This window comes from Malania oleifera, chromosome 7 (assembly GCF_029873635.1).
Source record: "Malania oleifera isolate guangnan ecotype guangnan chromosome 7, ASM2987363v1, whole genome shotgun sequence".
NCBI lineage: Eukaryota > Viridiplantae > Streptophyta > Magnoliopsida > Santalales > Ximeniaceae > Malania > Malania oleifera.
The window spans coordinates 50182573-50208321 of NC_080423.1; the positions used below are offsets into that span (position 1 = coordinate 50182573).

General features: G+C 33.8%; 1 protein-coding gene across 1 annotated transcript in view; it reads left to right on the plus strand.

The window, feature by feature from the left end:
- The first annotated feature begins 830 nt into the window (after positions 1 to 830).
- LOC131160360 (DEAD-box ATP-dependent RNA helicase 28-like) overlaps positions 831 to 25749 on the plus strand; it is a 50156-nt gene continuing 25237 nt past the window's right edge. Inside the window, exons 1-13 of the mRNA XM_058115982.1 lie at positions 831 to 1283; positions 3543 to 3892; positions 4035 to 4217; positions 4324 to 4392; positions 4555 to 4661; positions 5831 to 5909; positions 7925 to 8098; positions 9872 to 10020; positions 11351 to 11446; positions 12281 to 12383; positions 12561 to 12623; positions 13045 to 13106; positions 13343 to 13439. Of these exons, the coding sequence (XP_057971965.1) occupies positions 3614 to 3892; positions 4035 to 4217; positions 4324 to 4392; positions 4555 to 4661; positions 5831 to 5909; positions 7925 to 8098; positions 9872 to 10020; positions 11351 to 11446; positions 12281 to 12383; positions 12561 to 12623; positions 13045 to 13106; positions 13343 to 13439 (1461 nt within the window). The 5' untranslated portion in view covers positions 831 to 1283; positions 3543 to 3613. The remainder of the gene's footprint in view (positions 1284 to 3542; positions 3893 to 4034; positions 4218 to 4323; positions 4393 to 4554; positions 4662 to 5830; positions 5910 to 7924; positions 8099 to 9871; positions 10021 to 11350; positions 11447 to 12280; positions 12384 to 12560; positions 12624 to 13044; positions 13107 to 13342; positions 13440 to 25749) is intronic.

Genomic DNA, 25749 nt, shown 5'->3' on the forward strand with positions numbered 1-25749 from the left:
GGCATGCAGAATAGGTGCTTCAATTACATATATTTTTTTATTTATATAATTGTCATATTCCTACTTATATATATATTTGGTCATTACACCAGAACCTACATTGCTAGCAACTTCCCTCAAGTGGGCACTGTCGGTGTGAGAACGACATGGAGAATGTTGAAAAACACAATGTAGGGCTGGCGATGAAACCCCATCACTACAAAGATATTGGTGAGGAGACTCGAGAGGGGCTTTATGAGCCAGAACAGGTAGTAGAGACCCATGTCGAGTTGCACCATAAAGGGTTGTACCCGTTGGATGTATTTCCAATAGAAGTTTGAGATGACTTAAAAGGAGAAGGCGGCAAGGCCTCGGATGATGCTATAAACGAGAGTGACGCCGGCGACAAGACTGGGGTTTAGCTCCTAGTAGAGCACTTGTAGTCACTAGAATTATTGCGCAATGACTTGACATCTATACTGCTAATGTCCATTGCTTCAATTTCTACTCTTAGTGGGAATCTCTTGGAGTTGTTGCTACAGTTGCCTCTTTGGAAAGTGGACGAGATATGGGAAAGAAGGAAAAATACCTAAAATTTACCATGCAAATCTCGCTATATGGTTAAACATGATTTGATTAAAAATCTCTAATTTGTGCAGCAAGTTTCAAAACACATAAAATTTGGAAATAAAGTTTAATTAATATTATTTGAAATATTTTATTAAAATAATATTAAATTTAAAAAAAAACTAACCTCGTCAGATCTATTTGGGATATCCCCTAACTTATTAAAAAAAGTCCAAATTCCTAACCCATTAACCTTAAACGCATATTTCATATCCATATTGTGCAGTTTGTTAAGATGCCCATTGGTCAAGGTGGCAATTGGCAAAGCCCTCTACGGAGGCTCATTCCTAGTTTCCCACTTCAAGTTAGTATTATTCTCTCAAGAAAAAAACTCAAAAACCACTCAAATAATATTTAGGAACCAATGAAAAGAAACCCTATAGATGGCTTCACCTTTGTGCTGTTTTGCACGAGTGCTTCACCTTCAGTGCTTCACCTTCATCCTTCGGTGCTTCACAAGACCACTCACTCGAATTCTCCTTCATCTACACTGTTTTGAGGGCTAATGTCTCACTAGTAATCACCGAAGAGAGCTTCACTTTGGCAGTTCGTTGTTCGTGACTTCGTCAGTGTCTTCATCAATCTTCGTCAACGGCACGACAGGCATCGGTCTACCTTCGCGCAATAGTGTTGCCGGATCGCAAGCTTGCCGCGACACCATTTATTGCGGCAAAGAGGTGTGTCTTTTCGGCCTTCAAAGTTTGATCTCAACTCACAAATTTTGGATTTATGAATATCCTTTAAAAAATTAATGGTTGCTTGTGTCTTTGTAATTTGATATGTAGCAGTAATACTAATTACAACACTGAAATCACTAATCTTTGAAGAGTTAAACTGCTGATTTTTGCCAATCAAAACATGATTTGGAAATAGTGATTTTTTTTTGAATAGTGAAAATGCTATTTTTGAACCCCAATTTTCGAAAAAAAATTTCATACGGTGAATTTACATACTAAAACACTAAATAATATGCTGATTTTTGAAAAATAGTTAAAAAATACTAAAAGAACTAATTAAAATAGTTATTTTTAACATTCATAACTCTCACTGACTAATTTTTAAGCATTAGAATACCGATGTTCAAACACCTAGACATCTTTAAACATTTTTGCTATTACTAATTAAAAAATCAAAAATACTGATTTCTTAACGGTAAAAAATTCTGATTTTTGGCATTAAGATTGATTTCTAAAAACTAAATAAAATTGATGTCTAAACACTAAAATTGCTGACTTTTTAAACACTGAAAACAGTAATTAAAATATTAAAACTACTAATTTAAACACTAGCTTTTTGAAGTATTAAAAAACTGATTTTCAAAGTTAAATCATTGACCCTTTTTTAGTGTTACAAAACACAGGTTTTAGCACATTAATACACTAATGCTATATGCATTCATTATTGAAGTACCAAAATTATTATTCATTAAAAAATGTGTATTTTAAAAAATTATATCACTCAATGAATCTATCACTTGAATTTTGAAATTAAATTAGTCAATGAATCTTTATGTGTGTGTATTCTTGATGTTATGTTTAATTTAAGTGTTATGCATTCATTGTTTAAATTTATGTATTGTTGCTAACACACAAGCAAACCACATATTGGACAAACTATAAGAAATGTTTTTACAATAATTACTAGGCAAAATATGTTTTTACTTTTGTGATCGATTTTCAAATATTTAACATTTCACTGAACCCTAATTTCAAACACTCTTTCAACTTATATGCCAAGAAATGAATTGCTAATTGAATGATAAAAAAAAAAAATTATATTTAAGAGTGATAGATTATCCACCTCTTTCATGGATTGTCCAATCTAAACTATCACTAATCCACCATTTAAATGAGTTGAATATGGATTATGATTTGGGGAAAGTGCAACCCCCTTAACTATATCATCTATTACAAATGCCCCCTTAAAATTTTTAAAAGCGACACTTACACCCCATTCTGTTTTAATATCACTTTATCCAACTCGGTAGCAACTTTTTACGATAAGAATCAAGGAACATTTTTCTGCTTCCACATGCTTACCAATAGATTTTTTCTCTTCAACGCACTTCACTATACACTCTACAAAAGGGTTTCAATTTTTTGTAAAAATCTTAATTGCTTTTGAAACGTTAACATAAAGGATGCTCTCTATTTTCCAAGCACTCTTATAGTTGAAAACCACTTGTGAGGCATTGAAAGTAAGAGTAATGATTTTCAAATTCATGACCAAATGTTATTAATTTAAAATACTATAACAGAACAATTGGTATGAAGTTTTAGATATCATTTATATATACTATCTATAAAATGCATTAAATTTTATAAAAAATAATAAAATATTTTTTTATTAAGTTCAAATTATTATTTTTATCTTATTTCTTTTGATAGTAAAATGTTATTTCATAAGATATATGTTATATGAATAGGTAACAAATGCAATATATAATATATACTATTTTATTAATGTGTCCTATACCATCCATGTAATGCTATATAGTATATTTTTATTTTATATAATTAATTATTTAATTCTTAAAATTTTAACTCTGTTTTTTTAATCGCCAATTCAATTAATCTTTTTTTTTTATCTTTTAACATGTTATTTTTTTTAATTTTTTTATTATCTAATACAAAATATTTTTTGTATTTTTTTATGAATATATTTACCACACTCTATGGTGAAATTTATTCCATGATAATATTTCTTACATTTAAAAAATTAATAGCCATTCATATAGCATATAAATTACAATAATCCTTTAGATATAGTATTATTTGTTAATATTCTTTTTTTTGCAACCATTTAAGAATATAATTATTTATTTAAAAATATTAGAGAATATTTGTAATAAATGATATAATTTAGAGGGTGAGTCTATGTTTACCTCATGATTTACTCGTCCTAGCCTGCTTTGCAAACCCAATTTGCTTTGGCAGCTTTGCTGTGCCCAAACCCTCTCAAGTCTCAAGGAAGCAAAGGTAGCATTCTGCTGGTTTGTGTCGCCTCCATGGCCCCAAGTTTCGTATTCGAAGCCCCTAGCGACGAAGAACTCGAGCACGAGTTAGATGATGAAGAAGACCAAGAACGAGTGGAAGGAAGCTCTCCCCTCCGCAAATCCCAATCGCCATGGGACTTTGCCTCCTACTCTGAATCGGCCGCGGATGAGCATGCTCGTCGTAGCACCACTTCCATCGATTTCAAGATTTCCAAAGCCTTTACTGAACACTGTGCACTCAACACTCACCCTTTTGATGATGACAACGACGACTTCGAACCAACTAAGCAAGTAACCTCTCTCTCTCTCTCTCTCTCTCTCTCTCTCTCTCTCTCTCTCTCATAACTAATATAAATTATTCTTTTTCTTTTATTTGAGAGGTATCAGTAAGAGTCACTCTTTTTAATCAATTAAATTATTGTTGATTCTTCAGGAGGAGTACGAACCAGATGAAGATGATGATGACGCGAGTACTAAAGACGGCGATAGCGAGTCGTTCTTTGCGCCGTCTGAGGGAGCTTCTTTCCACGCGAATTCGTTCATGGAGCTTAATCTTTCTCGGCCATTGCTCCGAGCCTGCGAAGCTTTGGGTTACTCTAAGCCTACCCCAATTCAGGTTTCCCTTTTATCTGCATTTTTTTTCTAGTTCTTTCTAATCTTATGTGTGCATTCTGTGTCATGTTTGGTTCGAAATTTTAGGGAATTTTTAATTTCATATGCAGGCGGCATGCATACCATTAGCATTAACCGGGCGTGATATTTGTGGGAGTGCTATTACTGGTTCAGGAAAGGTATGTTTTATTTGGTTGTAATTCTGTCCTTTTTTTTTGGGTTTGCTTACTACTTGGATGGGACACCTGCATGTTTGACTTTGTACGGCATTTCTATGAAACTAAAAAATTGATTGTGCTATGTGAGTGAAAATAATGCACATTTATTGTTAAATTGTACAGACAGCTGCCTTCACCTTACCTACCTTGGAGCGGCTATTGTTTCGGCCAAAACGAATGCCAGCAATTAGGGTACTTATTCTTACTCCAACCAGGGAGTTGGCTGTGCAGTAAGTGTTGTCATTCTTTTCATCTCTCCCTCTCTCCCTCTCACACTTATGTCAGAGTCAGATCACACATGCTTATGAGAAATGATGGGAAATTTTACCCCATGGTGCATTTGTCTTGTGCTCAAAAAGCACTTGTGTTGTGTTTGTGTGTGTGGATTTGAGGGCTCAGATTTGCAAAAATCTCCATACAACTCTAAATTTAGGGCTGCAAATCTGTTCTCCCAAACACATCATTGTGTTTGAGGTCTGCCCAAATAAAAGTTTCACATGGCAACAACTTTTTCTCGTTCATAATCCTATTTATATTTTAATCCAAACTTGTGTATCGAACATATAGTTTTCCTAACCATAGTTCTTGTTTCTATTTTGTGCATGCCATTGTTAATTGCTGCAGCTGTCACCGCATTCACCTATCAGCTCAATTCTCCCATCAAGACACAACATCATAGGGCATAGGTTTAGGACATATTGTGATTCACCTACTTCCAGATGTTGAAGTGTCTGGCAGAGGAAGGGCAATAGCCCTTTCTTTAATAGTTAACAATAGCCTCTGTAATGTGTCAAATGTTGAAGTTTGAAAGAAATGGATCCCTAACTAATTTTGTAGCACATGAATTTTATTTAGTTTTATGGCAGGTTGGACCAAAATTGAATACTCATGCCCCGCTTTGTTCCCATGACTGTATGCCTTGAACTCTACTAATTGAGTTCTAATACAAATTTGACAATTATATGCATGCCCAAAACACGATTTCAAGTTCATAAAGCACAATTTCACTGTTTGAATATTATTGTACGTATATTCTAAATTTCTAATTCCACATGTTTTTAATTGCAAGATCTTTTTAAGTTTTTGGACTGCAAGTTAATTGACTGTGGCCCATTTCCCTTATCAAATATGCCCTTAAATGATGGTGACCTGTATGGATGTAGTGACACCACTTTAAAACTAGTAAATTTGAAGTTAGTTTCTGTGTTCTTTTCTTTGATGCGCATGAAATCTTCACCTTCAAATTGATTGGATGACTCCTTTTTGTTGCCTTTTTTTTTTTGGTGGGGACATATCACTTGGAGAACAGGGAATAATTTGTTAACAGCTTTTGGTCAATTTCACAGATGTTATTTAATTTTTCTATACCATCCAATGATAATTTGCTCTTCAATTTCAGGGTTCATAGTATGATAGGAAAACTTGCTCAATTTACAGATATAAGATGCTGTTTGGTAGTTGGTGGGCTTTCAACAAAGGTTTGCTCATAAATTTCATCTCTTTTGTGATTCAATCCTTATGATCAATTTGAGTCACTAATCTTTTTCTCCTTCTGGGTTGCCAGTTTGAGTTAAATAATTTACTTGTATAGTTAGTTATCGTATCTCATAGACCAGTTATTTTAGGGAGAGTATTACATATTTGTTAATTTCAAGGAGTTAAAAAAAGGCTCATATGCATTCTGTTTCCCTTTTCTGTTATTTCTATAATGGCAACAATTTAAATTGCATTTGGGTCACCATACTTATTGAGACATTCATTTTTGTTGCTATGTGTGGACACTGTACTTGTTGAACATTCAATTGTATTCCTTCTACTAGCTTGTCACATGCATTGTACCGTTTGCAAGTGATTGCAAGCGAATAATCCTGTGTACAATGAGTACTATATTTAGATAGTTTCTGATAATGTTTTGATGTTCCTTTAAGTAAACTGATAATACACTGCATAATTAAGTTTACAAATTAAAATACAAATACTTGTAGTTATGTATAGGAATTTATATTTTCTTTGCAACTTTGAAGTAGGATATGAATGTGGTGTACAATTATGACACTAACATAGATATGAAGACATGATAATGGAGACACACTAATTGAAAAATTATATAATATTATATTTACGTATATAATGTATGACAAATCTTAAATTTTATAGTCATTTGAAAATTTTGTAAAAAGTCTTGTGAATACATTTGCATATATTTTTTTTTCAAGTTTTAAAAAATTAATACATAAAGTCTTTCATTGAAAATGCTGACTAGTTAATTGTATTTTTTTAAAACCAAAAGTTTGTGTTCTCTTTTATAATTATGATAAATAAAGTCATTTTATAACACATCATTTTTTTTGTCCAAAAATATCTTGAAGAAGTGCTCAGAAAGTCTCTAGGGTTTTTGGCGAAGTGTCAAAGAAATAGCAGATGTTGATAATATATATTAAAAAATGTAGGCTCATTTATGAAATGTTGAATGCATGTGGGAGGTGTGTCCAAACACTGTCAGTATTATGGATCAATCGGACAAACATACACCACTCATGTAGAATTGACAGCACTACTTTGCTTTCAACAACTAAAAATAAAATACTTATAATATATAATACGAAAATTATACTAAATTAAGTTTGTGGAATGATTAAAAATTTGTTTACCTAAATTTAGCTACCATTTTTTGTTTAATTAATGTCCAATTAGTTACTTTTCTAATTTCAAATAAATATGACATATATTATCTAGAAGAAACTTCTATGCTCGATTTTATTCCCGATATTTTTATTTCAAAATTTAAGTTTATTGTTATTTAAATTCTATTACGCTTCACAATAGTTCTATAAGATGCTAAATTGTTTCTACATGCACATAAGATGCTATATGTATATTTTTCATTAACTTTTATAATATTCTATATTTCTTTCAATTATTGTTTTTCATTTTTTTCAACTAAAAAGTTTTTTTTTTGTATAATAAATATTTTGATAGTTGTTAGGCTCTTGTTAGAGTTAAAAAAAAATTGAGCTTTTTAAACTGGTATAGGAAGTAAGTTCAATTCGTTCTTGAATTTATTGGGTCCAAATCTGAATCCATCTAAAGTAACCTTTATAAATACAATTTTTATCTAATCTTGTTGAGTTTATGTCTTTTTTGAAATAATTTTTTTCTTCTAAAATACAAGGGTATTTTTATTCACAAAATGATTTACATTATTTGCACTTTTTTATATAGTAGTTTTGTGGACATGGTAAAAAGGTTTAAATATATATAATAGTGATGTTTAAGTGATTTTAATTTCTTCACATTTATACTTGCAATGTGCTTCTTAGATGGCATGGTTATTTGAAAAGTGCTGATAACTAATTCTCATATTTGTTTGAACTTCTTTACCAGCGCCCCCCCCCCCCCAACCCTCTTTTTTTGTTAAAATTGTCATCTCAATGTAGGGGTTGGGTCAGGACCTGATGTTTATGAGCCCATCTATGGGTAATAATTATTTCAGGAACAAGAGGCAGCCTTGAGGTCAATGCCTGATATTGTTGTGGCAACTCCAGGACGTATGATAGATCACCTACACAATTCTATGTCTATCGACTTAGAGGATCTTGCAGTTTTAATCCTTGATGAGGCAGATCGTCTTTTGGAACTTGGATTTAGTTCTGAAATTCATGAGCTGGTATCTTTTTGATCTTTCTAATTTGTTTTGTGTATATAAACTGCGATACTGAAATTGATATCTATTGGCTGCAGCAGGCTTCTGTAATCAAACACAGGACATTTTTTTTTAACTGGTGTTATGCATTGTTGTCAAATTGAGATTTGAATCATGAATTGAAATCCCCATTTCATGAATTGAGAATCAAATGTAAGATTCAGTGCAAAATTTGAAAAATCAAGTCCGAATGAATTGCATAGATGTAAAACAAGTAAAATAGTAAAATACATGGAAATTTCAACAAATATGGATCATCCATGTTGATAATTGAAATAGCACTTGCCTTTGAAGTAAGTTTTGTAGGTCTAAGCCCTACCATGATCTATTTAACTCATACATATATTGATATAAAAGGAAAACTAGCCACAGAAGCAAGATATACCATGATCTAACCATTTCACTTCTATCAAGTATCAAGTGTAGCTAGTTTGTATGAAACTATAACACTTGTTATGTGACTCAAAACTAAAGCACTAAGTCTAACAGTTCAAGATACGCTAAAAAGTAAGGTAAGGACACAATTTTTAAAAATTGAAATTCATGCTTATGGTGTAAATTACATGTTTAACAATAAAAAATTCATGTGCATGCTTTCTCTAAAAAACAATAAGGAGAGCAAGCAAGAAAATGAAAAATTGAACTTTATGGTTTTTAAGGGATTGAATCATTGAAAAACAATAAAAAATATTTGAACTTTATGGTGTTTAATAAGAAAAGTCATTTTTAAAGCATGGGAGAAGAGAGGGTAAATAAGAAAACATAGAAAAACACTAAAATATAAAAACTAATGAAAATCATATCTTTAAATCCATAGGAGTGGAGAGGGCAATGTGCCAACCAAAAGCTCACCCACCTAGTTGACTTTGGTTTTCTTCTCAAGACAGGTTTCCTTCTCTAACTCTGGTTTTCTTCTAATCTTATCTAATGGCAGAAATGAGAGGTGCAGAATGAGAGGGCTGACAGACTTCTTTCTTCCCTCTTGGAGGACAAAACTCATGTAAATAGCAAATAGTAGGCCACCATGGAAAAAAGAAAATGGTTTTAAAAATCTTGAAGTTGGGTTTTAGAGGAGTTGCATCCGAATCTTACAATTTGTATGATTCAATTTGATTCACCAATTCACTAGGTGTACGATTCGCCTCAATTCACTGCCATTTGCAGTTATCCCATGTGATTCGAATTGATTTATGCCTTTCTTGATATGAATCGTACGATTTGAATCAAGAATTGTACGATTCTAACAGCTATGGTGTCATGTAATAACCATTTGCTTCATATGATTTATGAGACACTAAATTTGGTTTATTAAATTTGAAATTCCTGATGTGCCTCTTAAAGGAACACTTTTAAGAGCTTACTTGTTTTCCATCTGGGATTATTTGTTGCCCTTGTTAGTTTAAAATCCATCCATATAAAATCATTTGAACTCTTGAAGTTGAAAATTAATGGTCTTTATACTATTGTTGATGTGAATACATCTTGTGCTGCGTCAAGTTAGATAAGAAATTCATGAGTTCTCCAAAAGATGTGGAGAGGCGAAGTCGAGAAATAGAAGTCTTAAATGATTATTTACTGTTATGCTGGAATTTCAATGAGGGAACTTGTTTCTTCAATTTCATTTGAATTGAAATGCTCAGCATAATTTTTTTTGATAGAAAAAGAGCTTTCATTAGAGGGCAGAATGTACAAGAAGAAGCTCAGCATAATTTTGCAGCAGTAACATTTTTTCTGCAGGTACGTCTGTGTCCTAAACGGAGACAGACCATGTTATTTTCAGCTACAATGACGGAAGAAGTTGATGAGCTTATCAAGATTTCTTTAACTAGACCTGTACGCCTCTCAGCTGATCCTTCAACAAAACGGCCAACAACATTGACTGAGGAGTAATGTCTTCTTTTTATCTCCATGCACTTAGCTTTGGCTGTAATTTTGTTACTATACTATTTTTTCCATGTCAAGCTAGATTTTTAAAGATCTCCATCCACTTCGCTTTGGCTGTCATTTTTTTATTATACTATTTTCAGGATGTCAAGGTACATGTTTTTTTAAGTTGTGTTTTTGGCTGGCTTTATATATATATATTTCAGATAAATGATTGAGTAGACCATTCTTTGTATTTACTACGCCTTTTGACTGCTGTCCACAATCTCACTTTGAATTGTGGTGGTTTTCCTTGGAGTTGAATTCCTTTTGGCAGAGAGTAATAAAAAGTAAATATGGGGTACAAGATAATTGGATGGAATTCTAATTTGGGCTTAGGAAGTTCTTTAGAGAGTCCTTGGAGATTCATGTTGTAGGCTTATCCTTCTTTTCTTCCGTCAACAAAGTTTCAGTTGGGTAGAGGTAATCGTATTAGGTCTTGAGAAGATGTTTGGGTGGGGGGGGGGGGGTTTGGTTTATCCTGTTCTTTGCTGGAATGATCTTTCTTCTCGCCTCAACAATGTGATTTGGTTTTTTCTTTGCTCATTGTACTGGAGGTTTCCATATAGTTTGGTTTTTGTGTTCATTGAGGGATTATTTGTGTATCGTTATTTTCTCAGGTTATTAATTCTGATGCACCTTTCCTTATCTATTGCGTGTATGGGGGGCTAAAATTCCTTCTAAGATAAAGGCGTTTGTTTAGCCAGTTGCACTTAAAAGAGTTAGCACCAGCAAAGTGCTGAGTAGGAGAAAGGCTTTGTCTCCTGATATGTGACTCATGTGTGGGAATATCTGTGAGGATGTGATTCATTTGTTTCTAAACAGTTCATTTGCATGGAGCTTGTGGAATTCATTTTTGGGGTACTTGGTGAAGTGTGGGTTTGTCCAAAGCGGGTGGAGCTCTTGATTATTTCCTTTTATGGTTTTGGGACATGTAAGGATGTTAAGAGGTTGTGAAAGTGTGTTCATTGTGCTGTGTCGTGGGAAATTTGGCTGGAAAGGTTGCTCGAGTTTTTTCTGAAAGTGATTACAGTGATTCTTTGAGACAGGGGGCAGTATTTGGTTTCTATTTGGTCTTATGATGCAGGCTATTTTAAGGGTTTCTGTTTTCAGGATGTCAATCAAGATTGGGTGGCTGTCTTAAGTTCATGTTGATTTTCTTTTCTCTGTTTTTGTTAGCGAGGACTTCTTGTTCTCCTTTATTGTGTTTTTTTCTCCTTGCTGTTTTCAATAAAGCATCTTTCTATCAAAAAAAAAAAAAACACTCACTTTCAATTGTATATTTTTGCGCAGGGTGGTTAGGATACGCCGAATACGTGAAGTAAATCAGGAGGCCGTGCTTCTTGCTTTGTGCTCTAAGACATTCACATCTAAAGTGATCATTTTCAGGTTTTAATTATTACTTGATATTATTTTTCCTATTGCTTCGCATGAGTGTCAAAGCATCTGAAAGCCGGAGCTTATAGTCTTCATTCCTGAAGGATCAAGGGTTTGGGTGAGCTGTAGTTAGTTGCCTATAGTTAATGGTCCTCCCGTACTTGTTATTTTTCTACTGCTGTGCTGTAAGAACTCAGTCATTGTACAAAACTTACTTGACGCCCTCCCCAACCAGTTGAGTAGCAATCTCTCCTCTCCCTAATGGCTGGGCAAGTGATTATGTTCATTAGTAATTTAAGAAATCTAAAAAAAAAATATAATGCTAGTTTCTTAAAAAATTTAACCCTGGAATGTAAAATATATTTAAGACATCCCTAAATAAATAAACAGAAATACAATGACAAAAAAATAAATTTGCCATCTGCATCAGTGAGTTGATGGTTATTAGGAGGTAATAAATCATGATATATCGAAATGGGGTGTTATAAGTGAAAGACTGTTCCAATTAAAAGTCATTCTTCTTCTCTTCTTTCCCCCTGACTTTCCTCATCTTTAGAGTATGCATGATTTATTTGGTGCCCCGGGTAGGGGGTTGTCACCAACATGAAATCAATATACATTTTCGTCACATCTTAAATTTCTTGTCTGCCTAGAGCCTCATCTCAAATAGACACCATTCTGATGCTGATCATAAAAGAAGAGAAGGGAAAACAGCTTCGTTGGGCCTTCTGATAACTACTTTTATTGGTGGTTGATTCTGATCAAATTACTGTGAATTATATAGTCTTTCTCGTCTTCTACTGATTTTGTCTTTGTAGTCTCAGCTGACTGGTTTTATATTTGCAGTGGAACAAAACAGGCTGCACATAGATTGAAGATTTTATTTGGATTAGCTGGCTTTAAAGCTTCTGAGCTTCATGGAAATCTTACTCAAGTTCAGCGTCTTGATGTGAGTCTCTTGAATTTTATAAATTTCATTTTATTGAATATGGTTCTTCTCTAATCCCATTTGCCAAATTATTTCCCTAGGATCTGGTATTAAAATATTTGAGATTATTGGTGTTTGTTTTGCCCTCTGTTCCTATTTTGCGTGGTTTGTAAATCTCGCCAATGGATGTCTGCACAGGCTTTGGAACTATTCAGGAAGCAGCAGGTGGAGTTTTTGATTGCAACTGATGTTGCTGCTCGTGTGAGAAGATCTTTAACTTATTCTTTTGATATTTTGCTTGTTGGCACACTCACATTTCGGCATTTATTTTGCAAGTTTCAAGCCTCTACTCCCTCACTAAACCCCTGTAAAAACTGGAACTATGGTTCTTGTCTCTTTTTTGAAAGATAAATGAAATGTTGTTGTCAACTTTTTTTTTTTCCCACAAACTATCTGCTAGTTTTTTATAATAATTTTTATAAGCATATATGATATTAATCTTTTGGCCTTTCAAAATGTTTTCTTTCTTGCTGCATTTTTTTTTTCGTTCCTAGTTTTGTTTTCTCCCCCAAAACTTGGAATGGGGTGCTTATCATGCTTATGGGTTCTTTGTGTGAAGTGTGTGTGGAATGTGTGATAATAAGATGAGTATTAATGAAACTTAATTGGTTTCCTTTTCTAGGGACTTGACATAATTGGGGTCCAAACTGTTATAAATTATGCATGCCCTCGTGATATTACTAGGTAGGTGTTGGTTATTTTTCAATACTGTTATTATTTTGTTGGGTAATGTTTTAATAGTTACCCTATGGGTATTTAATAGGTGTATGCTTTTGTTGATGTGCATATGCCTATTTTCTTCCTTTTTGTTTAGTGATGTTCCACTTTAAAATAACATTTATATCATGAAAGTAGAGTTTCACAGATGCAAATGTTCACACCCTGATTATTAACCTTTTTTGGGACCTACTGTTGTGCAGCTATGTTCATCGAGTAGGTCGTACAGCAAGAGCTGGTAGAGAAGGATATGCTGTTACATTTGTCACTGATAATGATCGATCTCTCTTAAAAGCCATTGTGAGCATTACGTTATTTCTTATATCTATTTTTATTTATTTGTTTCTCTATTTTGCTGCTGTTTATCCTTTGCTTACCTTTTTTACGCATATTTAATTGGGTCAACAATTTTGATAATTACTTGATTGAGCTTTGTTTCATACACTGAAGTGTGAATACATGAACCTTTCTTTTAGATAACAAAATAATTTTATCAAGAGAGAACACAAACTAAAGAGGACGAGTCTTTCAAGGCTAAGACTAAAAATAGAAGAGAAAGAAAATTAAAGCAAATTAGGACAACTTGTTCAAAAATGCTTCTTTAGGCACTTCCTGTCATAGTTTATACAGCATTGTAGATTATCCAGTCGACAATTAAAGATGTACTCTTTTAAAATATGCTAAGTACTCCTTCAACACTTAAGTTTTATAGATAGGAAAATAACATTCTTATTTGAGTAGTTTTTGACATCTTTTGGGTGGCTGACGACTATTATTACAGTTACTTTTTAGGCCTACTGGTTATTTTTGGAATTATATTTGTGACATCTTTTTTAATTAGTTACTGGGTGTCCAGGGTTTTGTATGTGGGAGATGGCTACTTTAAGAGGAAGAAGGTCTTTCCTTATGAGGGCATGTAGTTCTACCTTCCTCAAACTACTAAGCAGTTTTAGTCAAAGTGTTATAAAATTAGGGCTGTTTATTGATATCTTCCTCTCTTTCCTTCCCATCTGTCTTCATTTCCTTTCTTTGCAATGCACATTGGGTTTCACAATTTTTTCTTGCTTTTATCATATTGTCTTTTGTGCTTCATGGGCCCTAGGTGATTGCGTAGGCACTTATTTCTAACTTCTTCCTTCATCAGTTCTTTATTGTTCAGAAGTATTTTTTTTTTTATAACTTTTTGATGCAGGGCAGCCTTAAGATTCTGGAGCCATGGGAGAGATCAAAAGAAATTGAGGAGAGGAAGGGGAAGGGAGGATAGAGGAGATACAAGGGGAAACCTACGTTCAATTCCAATTCAAATTGAACAATAACTGTCTACAACATGGCTTTCACACACTATTTATATGAAAGCCTCTGCACATGAAATTACACGAATATCCCTAATACAACATGAATTCCAACAAACCCATGCATTGCATAAACATTACAAACAATCCCCAAATGCACATATTCCTGTACTAATTAATATTAAACACTCATAATAAACTATTGACTAAACCCAACAATCCTCGATCCAAGTCTTCTAAAGTATTCTCCAACAAGGGTCTTTCCAAGCTCGTGCTTCTTGTCCTACATCAACTCTCCCCCAGTTAGAAAAGATTCGACCTCTAATTTTGAAATGTTGGAGGATTAGAGGCAGGAAGCAAACATGGATTCTTTGAAAGCCTGTGTTTGAGTGAAACAAGGAACTACTTCCATTGGCAGCATTATAGACTTGAATTGAGTGTTAGCATCAATGAACATATCATGAATGACAAACTCTAGAATTGGTTTGTCTGAAAGATTTGGATATCTTCAAACACATTCATTTCCTTCCTTGTAGTGTCTTCAAGTTGAGTAATTGTGCCTGATTCCTTGTCTTGGTTGATTGGTAGAGCGGGCTTCAAAATGATCTTCGACATGTGTTTTCTCAGTCCTTGAGTTGCACCTAAAACATCCAATCAAGGAGAACGAAGGAATACTAGGCCGGTCTTCATAGGTATAATACCACACCAAACATTTTCAAAATAAGCACATATTTGTATGGGAACCAAACATCTTTCATAAACATGTGAGGTAGTGTTAACAGTCCAAGACATCTCATAAGGTTCTGGGTGTGGGTCTGGATGAAGTTGCATATGATATGAGTGACTCCATTTTTAGAAACCATGTTCATAGGACATTGTCCATCAATGATGATTTTGCGAACTTTTTCTCCACACTTGAGAAAGGTGTAGAAAAGCTTGAAATTGTGCCCAAGGTATGATAAATGGCATTCCTTTGTCCAACAGTTTGTCACCATATTCAAACTCTTCTTTGAATGTCCAAAGATCTGCCTTGCCTTCGACGGGGGGCATCTAAGACTGAAATGATGGGCTCTTGCCTTTGAAAGAAAATGGGCTTTTGGAATAGTGAATTGTTGGATTTGAACATATACCACTGCAACTATGTATCACCAGAAGTCCTTTACACTATTTGGCCACAATTCTCATTATCTATCTTCAAGTCACCTTTAATCCTGAGTGTCGTACTGAAATGAAACAATTTTTCTCTTAAAAAATTCACAAAATGCAGCAACAAAACCTGATATTCAGTGTTGGCAGTGACAATTTCTTGCTTCTTGTGACAATTTATTGTGCTTACTTGCACAATATCAAGCCTGGAACCAAGATATCATTGCTGCAAGTCAAAATCAGGAGAAACCAAATTCTTGTGGCTGAAATCAATTTCTTGCGATTCTGAAAGCTGGATAATACTCGGACAGAGTCCCACTCCCAGGTCCCTGGCATGTGGGGTGCGTGAATCGCTGGCAGACTCCCGATGATGAAACTTGAATTGGGGGGAGATCAGGGGGTTACAAGTTCAATGGTGTTGGTGGTGTGATGAAAAAAGCGCAGGAGGTTAGGGTTTTCAAAGAGCAGACTGCTGGAGATGTTTGGACAGCGCGTGGGGGTTCCTCAAGTGGTCGTATGGCAATGAAAACTTGAGGCAATGGGTTTCAGGGGGTTCTGTTTTCAATGGGATGGGTGGTGTTGCAAGGAGGAGTCTGGAAGGTGGTGTTTGGAAATGGAGACATGACTGGAATTTTTAATTTCTTCAGAACTGGTTTTTCGGTGTTCGTTTTTTTGAGTACTGAAACCTTCAGAGCAGGGAACCAGGAATTCAAGTCAGAGTAAGAATGAAAGAAGAGAAATAGAGAGAGTAGAAGAGCAAGAAAAAGGAAGAATAAGAGAGAAGGGAAGAGATCTGCAGAGGAAGAAATAAGAAAACAGAAAAAAGAATTGAGAGAGAAACTGAGAAGAAAAGAAGAAGAATTAAGAAGGGAGAAAGCTGCTGTAAGTAAAAAAGGCAGTAATTGGAGAGCAGAACATTAGGAGAATAAGAAGAACTGAGGGAAAGACAAAGAATTAGAAACAGCGCAGAGAAGAAGAGAAGGAGATGAAGAGAGGGGAAGGAGAGAAGAGGTGAAGAGTGGGGGAGTGTGGGTGGATTGAAATGGAAGAATGGAGATCGTGGTTGGGCTTAGATGCCAAATGATGCAGGGGCAGCATCAAGGTTCTGCAGCCATAGGAGAGATTAGAAAAAATTGAGGAGAGGAAGGAAGAGGAAGGGAGGCAAGTAGAGATACAAGGGCGAACTCAAGTTCAATTCCAATTGAAATTCAACAATAACTGTCTACAACATGGCTTTCACACCATGGTTCGAAATCGCGGTCGCGGGTAACGTCGCGAAACGGTCGCGGGTGTCGCGGGTCGCGGGAGACGCGGGTGTTACGTAACGGGAAGCGGGCGTAACGGTCGTGAATTTTTTTCACGCATGCACAACCATGCCAAAATTAAAAAATAAGCATGAAATCCATTAATACATGATTTTTAATGAATTTTGAAGGCTTTTTTTCAACCTACAAATGCTTTTTAATAGGCATTATGATTTTTATATTAATTTTAGTGCGCTGTTTACAAAAAAAAACATATTTTTTTTATAGTTTACATTACTTTAATGAGTAAAAAGATGTAGAAATGTAAGAATCAATTAATTAAAGTCATAAAGTTACTAAAAATGAATCAATACTCAATAGACTTAATACTCAATATACACATTACACATACATGAATTTAAAAAGTGATTAATATCAAATATCAATAAATAGTTGAAAATACATGAATACAATATTACAAATTTGTAACATAACACATGTCACCACCAAAAAGAATGACGTGGAGGGTCTTCATAATTTGCATCTGTATCTTGGGATTGGGATAGGAAATTATCTCCCCATCCTTGTGGAAATACATAGTTGAATGAACCTAAGTTTACGTCATTTTGTTGTTGCTCTTGAAAATGTACTGGTGATGAAAATTCTCCTGAATAATGTCTATAAGTTGGGGTAGGGGCTGGCTCTGGGTAGTGTGTAGAAGAAGACTCACTAGATCCTGAGATTCCTGATCCACTGGGATAAAAATGTGAGTCACGAGATGCATAATGTGGATATGCTGGATGAGATCCATATGATTGTGATGATGAACCATCTAAACCAAAGTCGCCAAAACTACGAACCACACCATATGAATCTTCAGTAGAATCGTTAGGGTCACCACGAGCACTCCTTCTCCTGGGTTGTGAAGATTGGTTCCTTGGAGGAATACCCAAGTCATAATTTTCAGGTATGTCATGTAGTCCATAAGGATCAGAAGGATATATATCCCTTCCAAATGATGTCCCTGTATCATATCCATAATTATATTCTACACCGCCGCCTCCACCACCACCACTGCCACCCCCCCCAACCCCAGCTCCAGCACCACTATTACCATCATCATCACTTGGTGGGCTCAAACCAAGATTGTCATCACTTTGTGTACGTTCAGGGCTTGAACTTGAATCATCATGCGCGTTTATTGGTGGTTGATCACCTCCTTCTGTAGTACCACCAACCTCTTCATTTAACCAATTTGAATTGTCCTGACCGTCGAGTAGTGGTGTCTCTCTCTCCTCTAACCATTGACTTAAAGGATCATCTTCTTCGAAAATGTAGTCCAAATTGATAGGATTGAAACCCTCTTCAATTTCTCGTTGGCTTCTTCTCATTGTACGTCTTAACTTTAACCTCATGTTGTAATGTACGAAAACAAGTTTTTGTAGTCTCATGTACTTTAATCTATTTCTTGTTTTCGTATGGATGAGGCTAAAGGTGCTCCAATTACGCTCACAGTTCGAAGCTGATGTGGTCTGGCTAAGAACTCTAATTGCTATTCTTTGGAGTTCAGGAGCACACAAGCCATAATGAATCCACCATTCAGCTGCATTAATAATTAAAAAGAGTTTTATATTAGTATAGCGTATTTCAAAAGTCAAATTTGAACACAAAGAGAGAAAATAGAGTAATTTTCCATTATTTAGCTATATAGTCATATTTACCAGGATTTGTTTGTTTCACTGCCCTTTGAGCCAATGGGGTTCCAAAAGTCTCTTGCCTATCTCGATATAGCAACAACTAAAAAAGGATGATTGTGAAATAAAATTAATTAATTAGATGTATTAATAATTATTCTTAAAAGTATTACAGAATACTAGAACAATTCATTATTCAATTTAATGGAACCAATACTTACTTGATTAATAGCCCGAATTTGAGTATCTATATCGGGTACCAACTTGGTTATCACTTTTTTAACTCCATCCATGACTTCTCTAGCAACTTCAGGAGAGGGTGGGGCACCATAAAGAAATTGTGGGTTCAAAAAATACCCTACAATTAAATTTAGAAACATATTAATCAATAGTTTTCTAATGCAACTATGCATAATTTAAAAGTTAAAATAATAAGAAATTGTATTTGATTTACACTTACCAGCAGCGTGCAAATCTTGGTGCAACTGAAAACTCCACCGGTTGTCAATAATTTTCCAATAATCTTTGTAAAACCGGCAATCTTTTTGAATGGCCAACTTCGCCCTATCAATTGCCTCGTATATGAAGCCCATGGTTGGTTTTTCATCACCATCAACCAATTAAGAACTTTCACCAAGGGTTCTTGCACTTTAATTATATCAGAGGCCTTTTGCCAAAACTCTTTGCCTAAGATAATTTTCTTCGAATCATATGCTGGGCCTGATTTTGCCATTCCAAATCTTGAGTTTTTCCAAGCATCAGATGTAAACATTTCCCTTAGTGCTTGTTTATGCCTGACAATAGTCTCCAAAGCAATGAAATTTGTGACAAATCGAGTGATGGCAGGGCGAAGTAACTCTCTATTATTTGTGAATTTCTTCATGAAATTCACTGTCCATGTGTGGTTGTAAATAAATGAGGTTATTGTTCTTGCATCTTCTAAGACCTTCTTCACGTTACTTTTCTTACCAATATCTTCAAGAATAAGGTCTATGCAATGAGCTGCACATGCTGTCCAATAGAGATTGGGCCTCTTCTGCATCAATAATTTTCCTCCTGCTTTCATTGCAGCTTCATTATCAGTCACTACTTGAACAACATTCTCCTCTCCAATTTCTTCAACCACCTCATCCATTAATCTGAAATGAAATTATAGATTCAATAATTACTACTATTTAATTAAAAACATGCAAGTCCATAATACTATTTGCATATACAATTAAAATTAGAAAATTACCTGAAATAATATTCAGCTGTTCTGCTTGGCACATCAGAGGCATCAACTGATTTGTGAAACACGGTGCCTCTATCGCAATAAACTAAAAAGTTTATAATGTGTTTTCTAGTTGGTCCTGACCAACCATCACACATAAGTGTTACACCTCTTTCCTTCCAAATTCCAGCAAAAGAAGCTATATATTTTTCATTTCTTGATACTCTTGCTCCAAATAAATTTCAGATATCTCATAGGGTGATGGACCCTTCACCCCCTTTCCAACCTCTGCAGCAATATCAAGCATAGGTTGCATAAATGGAGAGTCAGCTACATTCGCTGGAATCCGATTATAAATTAGGAATTTTCCAACCGCTTTTCCTAATTTACTTCTTAAACCTTTCAGTAACTTTGTGTTGAGTTTGGTTGTTTCGCACTCTTGCTTCTTTCTAAAATAGGATCCATTGCCTTTAGTCTAGCTTCAGGGGCATCAGGATTGATCCATTGTCGTCCACTACCTCCAGCTTCTCGACCACTATAAGATCGAGCTCCTGCTCTATTGAAACCACTGGTAGCACCACTGCCAGAGCCACCTCCCTCTTCATAAATATTACCTCTTCCAGTTGTTCTTGCTCGAAATCTTTGTCTTTCTTCCCAGTGTTGTTGTAATCGCATGCTTTCTTGTCGAGCAAATCTCATACTTTCTTCTTCCAAGTCTTCTTCATCGCTCAAATTCTCAAAATCTCCTCTAATTTGGGCTTTTGCTTCTTCTTGCCTTTTTTGTTTATCTCTTTTCTTCTCAGCATACTATTGTAGATGTTTCATCATTTGTTCTCTTACTTGTGTAGTCACATTTGAGCATCCAGCTACTTGACCCTTTTTATGTGCCAAGTGTTGTTTCAAGCGTGTAATGCCCCCTTTGATTATCTTCCCACATAATTTACACATAATAACATGTCTATTACCGTCTACCGCAGTACCAAAATGCCATCCAATATCCTTACTAGGTAAGTTTTCATTTCCTCTATCACGTGACATATTGATAGACTTAATTTGATGATCTCTACACAAAATATAAAGAAAATACAAAGTTACAACCTTTCTACAATGACAGGAATAATATAATTAGTAATTTAGTAAATATTAAATAATAAGTACTAAATAGTCCTAATTTTAAATACTTATTACGTAAAAATAAAGTATAATATTTGATTAAAAATAATAAGTAATGTTTATTATTTTTATATTTAAATAAACAAAATTATAAAATATTAGATATTTTATTACAAAAAAAATATATTTCTTTATCTTTAAAAAGATATTTTTATTATTTTTCATAGCTTGATTTATTTTCATTTATAACTATAAGAAATTAACAGGTGAAAAAGATTTTTGCTCTACTTTCATATACATCATAGCATCACAAATAGAGATCCATACATTACAAATTGACTATTTAATTTTTTAAGCATTTTCTCAGTATATGGATTAAAATTAAATTTTTCTATAAATTCCAGTAGTAATTAGTAAAAATCAGATTTATTAATGTATTAACTATTAGGTTAATTTTTTTATTATTAAGTTATCAAATTTTACTTTATTTGATAACTAAAAACAAAAAATAGATGTAAACATTTATTTTACCTAATTTTAAATTTAAGGTCAAAATGATGTATTAAAACTTAAAAAATATTAATAAACAGGGTCACCCTACTCAAGAAATGGCAAGTAGATACACATGTAACATAAAATGGGTGACAGATGTTATTTAATTTTTTTTTATTTTATAATATGAACATTATTCAATATTTTTTCAATAGATGGGAGTGAATATGATATCTTCTTTATCAAAATAACCACTTTGTCCAGCTGACATAAATAGCATGTTAGCCAATTGGTGCCATGAATTAATTTTATTTCTATAAGTTTGGCAAATCCTAAGACTAAATATTATAATAATTGTGCAGAGTATTCCTTAGAATTTGGCAAATCCTAAGACTAAATATTATAATAATTCTGCAGAGTATTCCTTAGAATTCTTTAAGAATGGTGAAAAATATAGCTCAATTAAGCCTAGATAATATAAAATGCCATCACATGGATGTCTTGTGTACATACATTATTTTAATGCTTTGTTTAGATGGTGAATGCAGTAGTGGATTATTGATATTCAAATATTATTATAAAAAAGGCTTCAATTATTATTGGTAAATATTAATTATTTACTAACCTTAAAAAATATTAATTATATACTATTAATAATTGCTTGCTATGTCATGGAATTAATTTTCATAATTATCTTTCAAAAAATATAATACAATTAAAATATTTATAAATTAAGAAAATTTTATTTTACATAATTATTAATGATTTCTAATTTTTACTCTATTAAATTACTTTTTTTTTTTAATTCAATTTAACAAACCTATTTACAACAAAATATAATTTAAAAAAAAAACAGAATGAAAAGTGCTGTGGGAACAACAAAATATAATTTAAAAAAAAAAAAAACATAATGAAAAGTGCTGTGGGAACAACAAAATATAATTAAAAAAAAAAAACAGAATGAAAGTGCTGTGAACAACAACATATAATTTAAAAAAAAAAAAAACATAATGAAAAGTGCTGTGGGTGTTGAGTGTTAAGAGTTAGAGTGTCTCATACGCTGGGCCTGGTAGTCGACTCAGAGCGAGAGAGGGGAGGGATTCGAGGGAACTCGAAGGAGCTCGAAGGAGCGAAGGCTGCGAACTGCGAAGCACAAAGCAGAGATGACGCCAAGCTCCGAGCCTCCGAAGCTTAAAACGAGAGGCTGGCTGGTGGCGACTGCGACGACTGGCGGAGGAAGGTGCCGACTGCGACGACTGGCGGAGCTGCTGCAGACCTTTCGCCGTCGCTGGTGACTCGCCAAGTTGCTGGAACTGCAAGATGAGTAGATCTGCTCGGTAGCCTCGGTGTGCTCACTCTCAGGCTTCGAAGCCTTCTTATTGCTTCCGCCAGGCGCCAACAAATTTTCAAGGTCAGTTTGTAACTTTCCATTTTACCCTTTGAATGGCAGATGAGTGTGGGGACTGGGGAGGGGGAAAGCAGCGCTGCTGCCTGCTGCCTGCAGCAGAAATCCTTCAGCGAATCTGCGACTGTCGGCCATGTAACGGTCCGTAACGGACGTTACGAAGTGTAACGTTGGAGAATCGGCCGTTACGTGCCGTTACGCCTCCGTAACGGCCGTTACGGCCGTGAATTTTTTCCGAACCGCATTATCGGCCCGTATCGGTTTCGGGGCTTCCGATTTCCGTTACGTATCGGCCGTTACGCTACGTAACGGCCGTTATTTAAAACCATGTTTCACACACTATTTATAAGAAAGCCTTTGTGAATATGTACCTAAAATAATATGGATTACAAAAAAAACCCTACACTACACAAATATTACAAACAACCCCCAAATACGCATAAACCTATACTAATTAATACTAAGCACACATAATAAACTACTAACTGAACACGACAATCCTTGATCCAATTCTTCATAAGTATTCTCCATCAAAGATATTCCCAAGCTCTTGCTTCTTGTTCTACATCACTTTTTAAAACGAATTTTGTGGAAAAAGGAGGGCCCTGAGATTTTGTGTTCGTGTTTCTTGGTTGGGGTGGGTGGGTGAAGGGTGTTTAATTGAACCAAATGTATTATTGTGTGATATTTTTTGCTCCCTTATAACAACCTAACTGGTCTGATGCCTTTCCTGTGCCACATCATAGCCCTTATATGGAGCATTGTTATGGATATGGGCCAAGGTGATAGAAAAGTGGCTTACAAGCCTTATTGTAAGAGTCGTTTGATTTGTAATATTTTTTTAGTAGTTTTTGATATGACATTTTAAGCACCCATCCTTTGTTTTGTTGACGTGTGTTGTCAATTAACATTTCCTGGTACGGTCGTACAAATGGACTGAATACTAAGGGATTGTTTAAAACCACTTACGTAGAAGTGCTTTTTAGAAAAAAAAAAGTTCTGAATTTAGTAAGTTTTGATAATAAGTGCTAAATTGGAAAAATGTTGAAAGTTAGAAGTGGTGTTTGGCTGTGTTTAAAATAAGTGGTACTTATGTTGGGTACTTACTTTTGTTATTGGGTACTATATGATTATTTTAAAACATATTTTAAATTACAAATACTAATATTTAATTAACAATTTCATTAATAATTATTTTAATTATTTATAATTAAAATCTAATATTTTCTATTAACTAAAATAATATAATATTATTTGTTAATTTACAATAACCTTGTTATTAATGTATATTTATAAAATATGATTTTTGCATTAAGTTATGTTAAAAATAGTATTAATAACTAAATTAAAATTTTTAGTATATTTAATCTTAATTTAAATTTATAAATGATTATTTTTATTCATTCCAAAATTTAATTATATTTTATTAATAATTAATAGGTTGTAATGCATAATAAAATAATATATGATTAATTTTTAATTATAATTATGTTAATTGTTATTTTTAATTAATATTTAAATATTTTTTAAATAAAAAATATAATATTTATTATTAACTATAATATTTTTCTTAATTCATATTTACAACATATGATTATCATATTAATTTTATGTTAAAATAATATTATTAATTAAATTATTATTTTTAATTTTAAGTTTAATTTAAACTAATAGATGGTTCTTCTTCTTCATTTTAGAATTGAACAATGTTTTATTAATAATTAATATATTATAATACATAATAAAATAGCATATAAATATCATCTAATGTATTTTTTTAATTATAAAATAGCTACTTAATTTTCTTATATTTACAAAATTGACCCCGCCTATGAACAGTGCCACTTATTAGTGGTCAAAAAGTTATCTTAGATTGCTTCTCAAAATTCACTTAAATAGTTATAAAAAAAGTGATTTTGAAAAAGCACTAACAAGTGTTTGCTATACAAGCCAAACCTCATTTTTTGTTTTTTGTTTTTTTTGTTTTGTTTTTGCTTTTGTTTTTGGTAGAAGTGCTTATTTTAAGTAATAAGTGTTATAAGCACTTTTTTTAAGTGCTCCCAAACGGAGGCTAGAGCTTTTGGCATGAACAATGAGGTCCTCCGAAGAGTGGTTGTAACCCTTGAGTTCTTTATAATTTTATTTTCACATAGTTCCATGAGGGTCCTTTAGGTTCAATTCTGGATGTACTGCTCGGAATTTAGAGTAACCTATGGTATTGGGCTAGGTCTTTTGTGAGAGATTTGGATCTCTCTCTTGTGGACATCACCATCGTCATCGTCATCATCATCATTACCATTTTATTCTCTCCCATTCACACTTATTACTCAGCTTCACTTAAGATAACTAGGTTTCTTGGATCTAAATCAATGCTTGTGCCAAATTCTAAGATATCTCAAATACCCTAATGAGTGAAATATTTGATGGTTTTGCCATGAATTTTCCACATCATCTCTTTTGAATCCAACTTTACATGACTAGAATGTGGCTATATTGCTATAAGGTGTTGAATAGTGTCATGGGTGCAACTGCAAGCATGCAAGTGGGCCTTCACTTGCTGAATGACTAGTTTGGGCTAGTCATTTGTGTTGTAGAATGTGTCTAATAACTTGTCATTTCATTCAGTTATTACCTGAATTGAATATCCAAGCCAAATCCATAGTTGCTCTAAATTGGGGTTCTTTGATGTCTTTTGTGCTTTCCCATTATCTTTACCTTATCAATTGTCTGTATCTAGTCAGGGAGGTCATAAAAAAGGATGCAACACTTCAAATGTCATTACAATTGAGCTCCTTTTGATGTCTAGATACACTTTTTTTTCTTCCGTATTTACTTGAGCAAAGGTGCCAAATTTTTTTATGGACACTGTTTAACATGGCATCTCCCCAAATTGTAGTATTGCTGACACATTTTGTGATTTGTATGTTCAGTTTTGGAAGCATGTCTCATATTTGGGTTTGCATCATGTCATGTGTGCATGTGAAATAACCTTAGTGATCATAGCAACAATG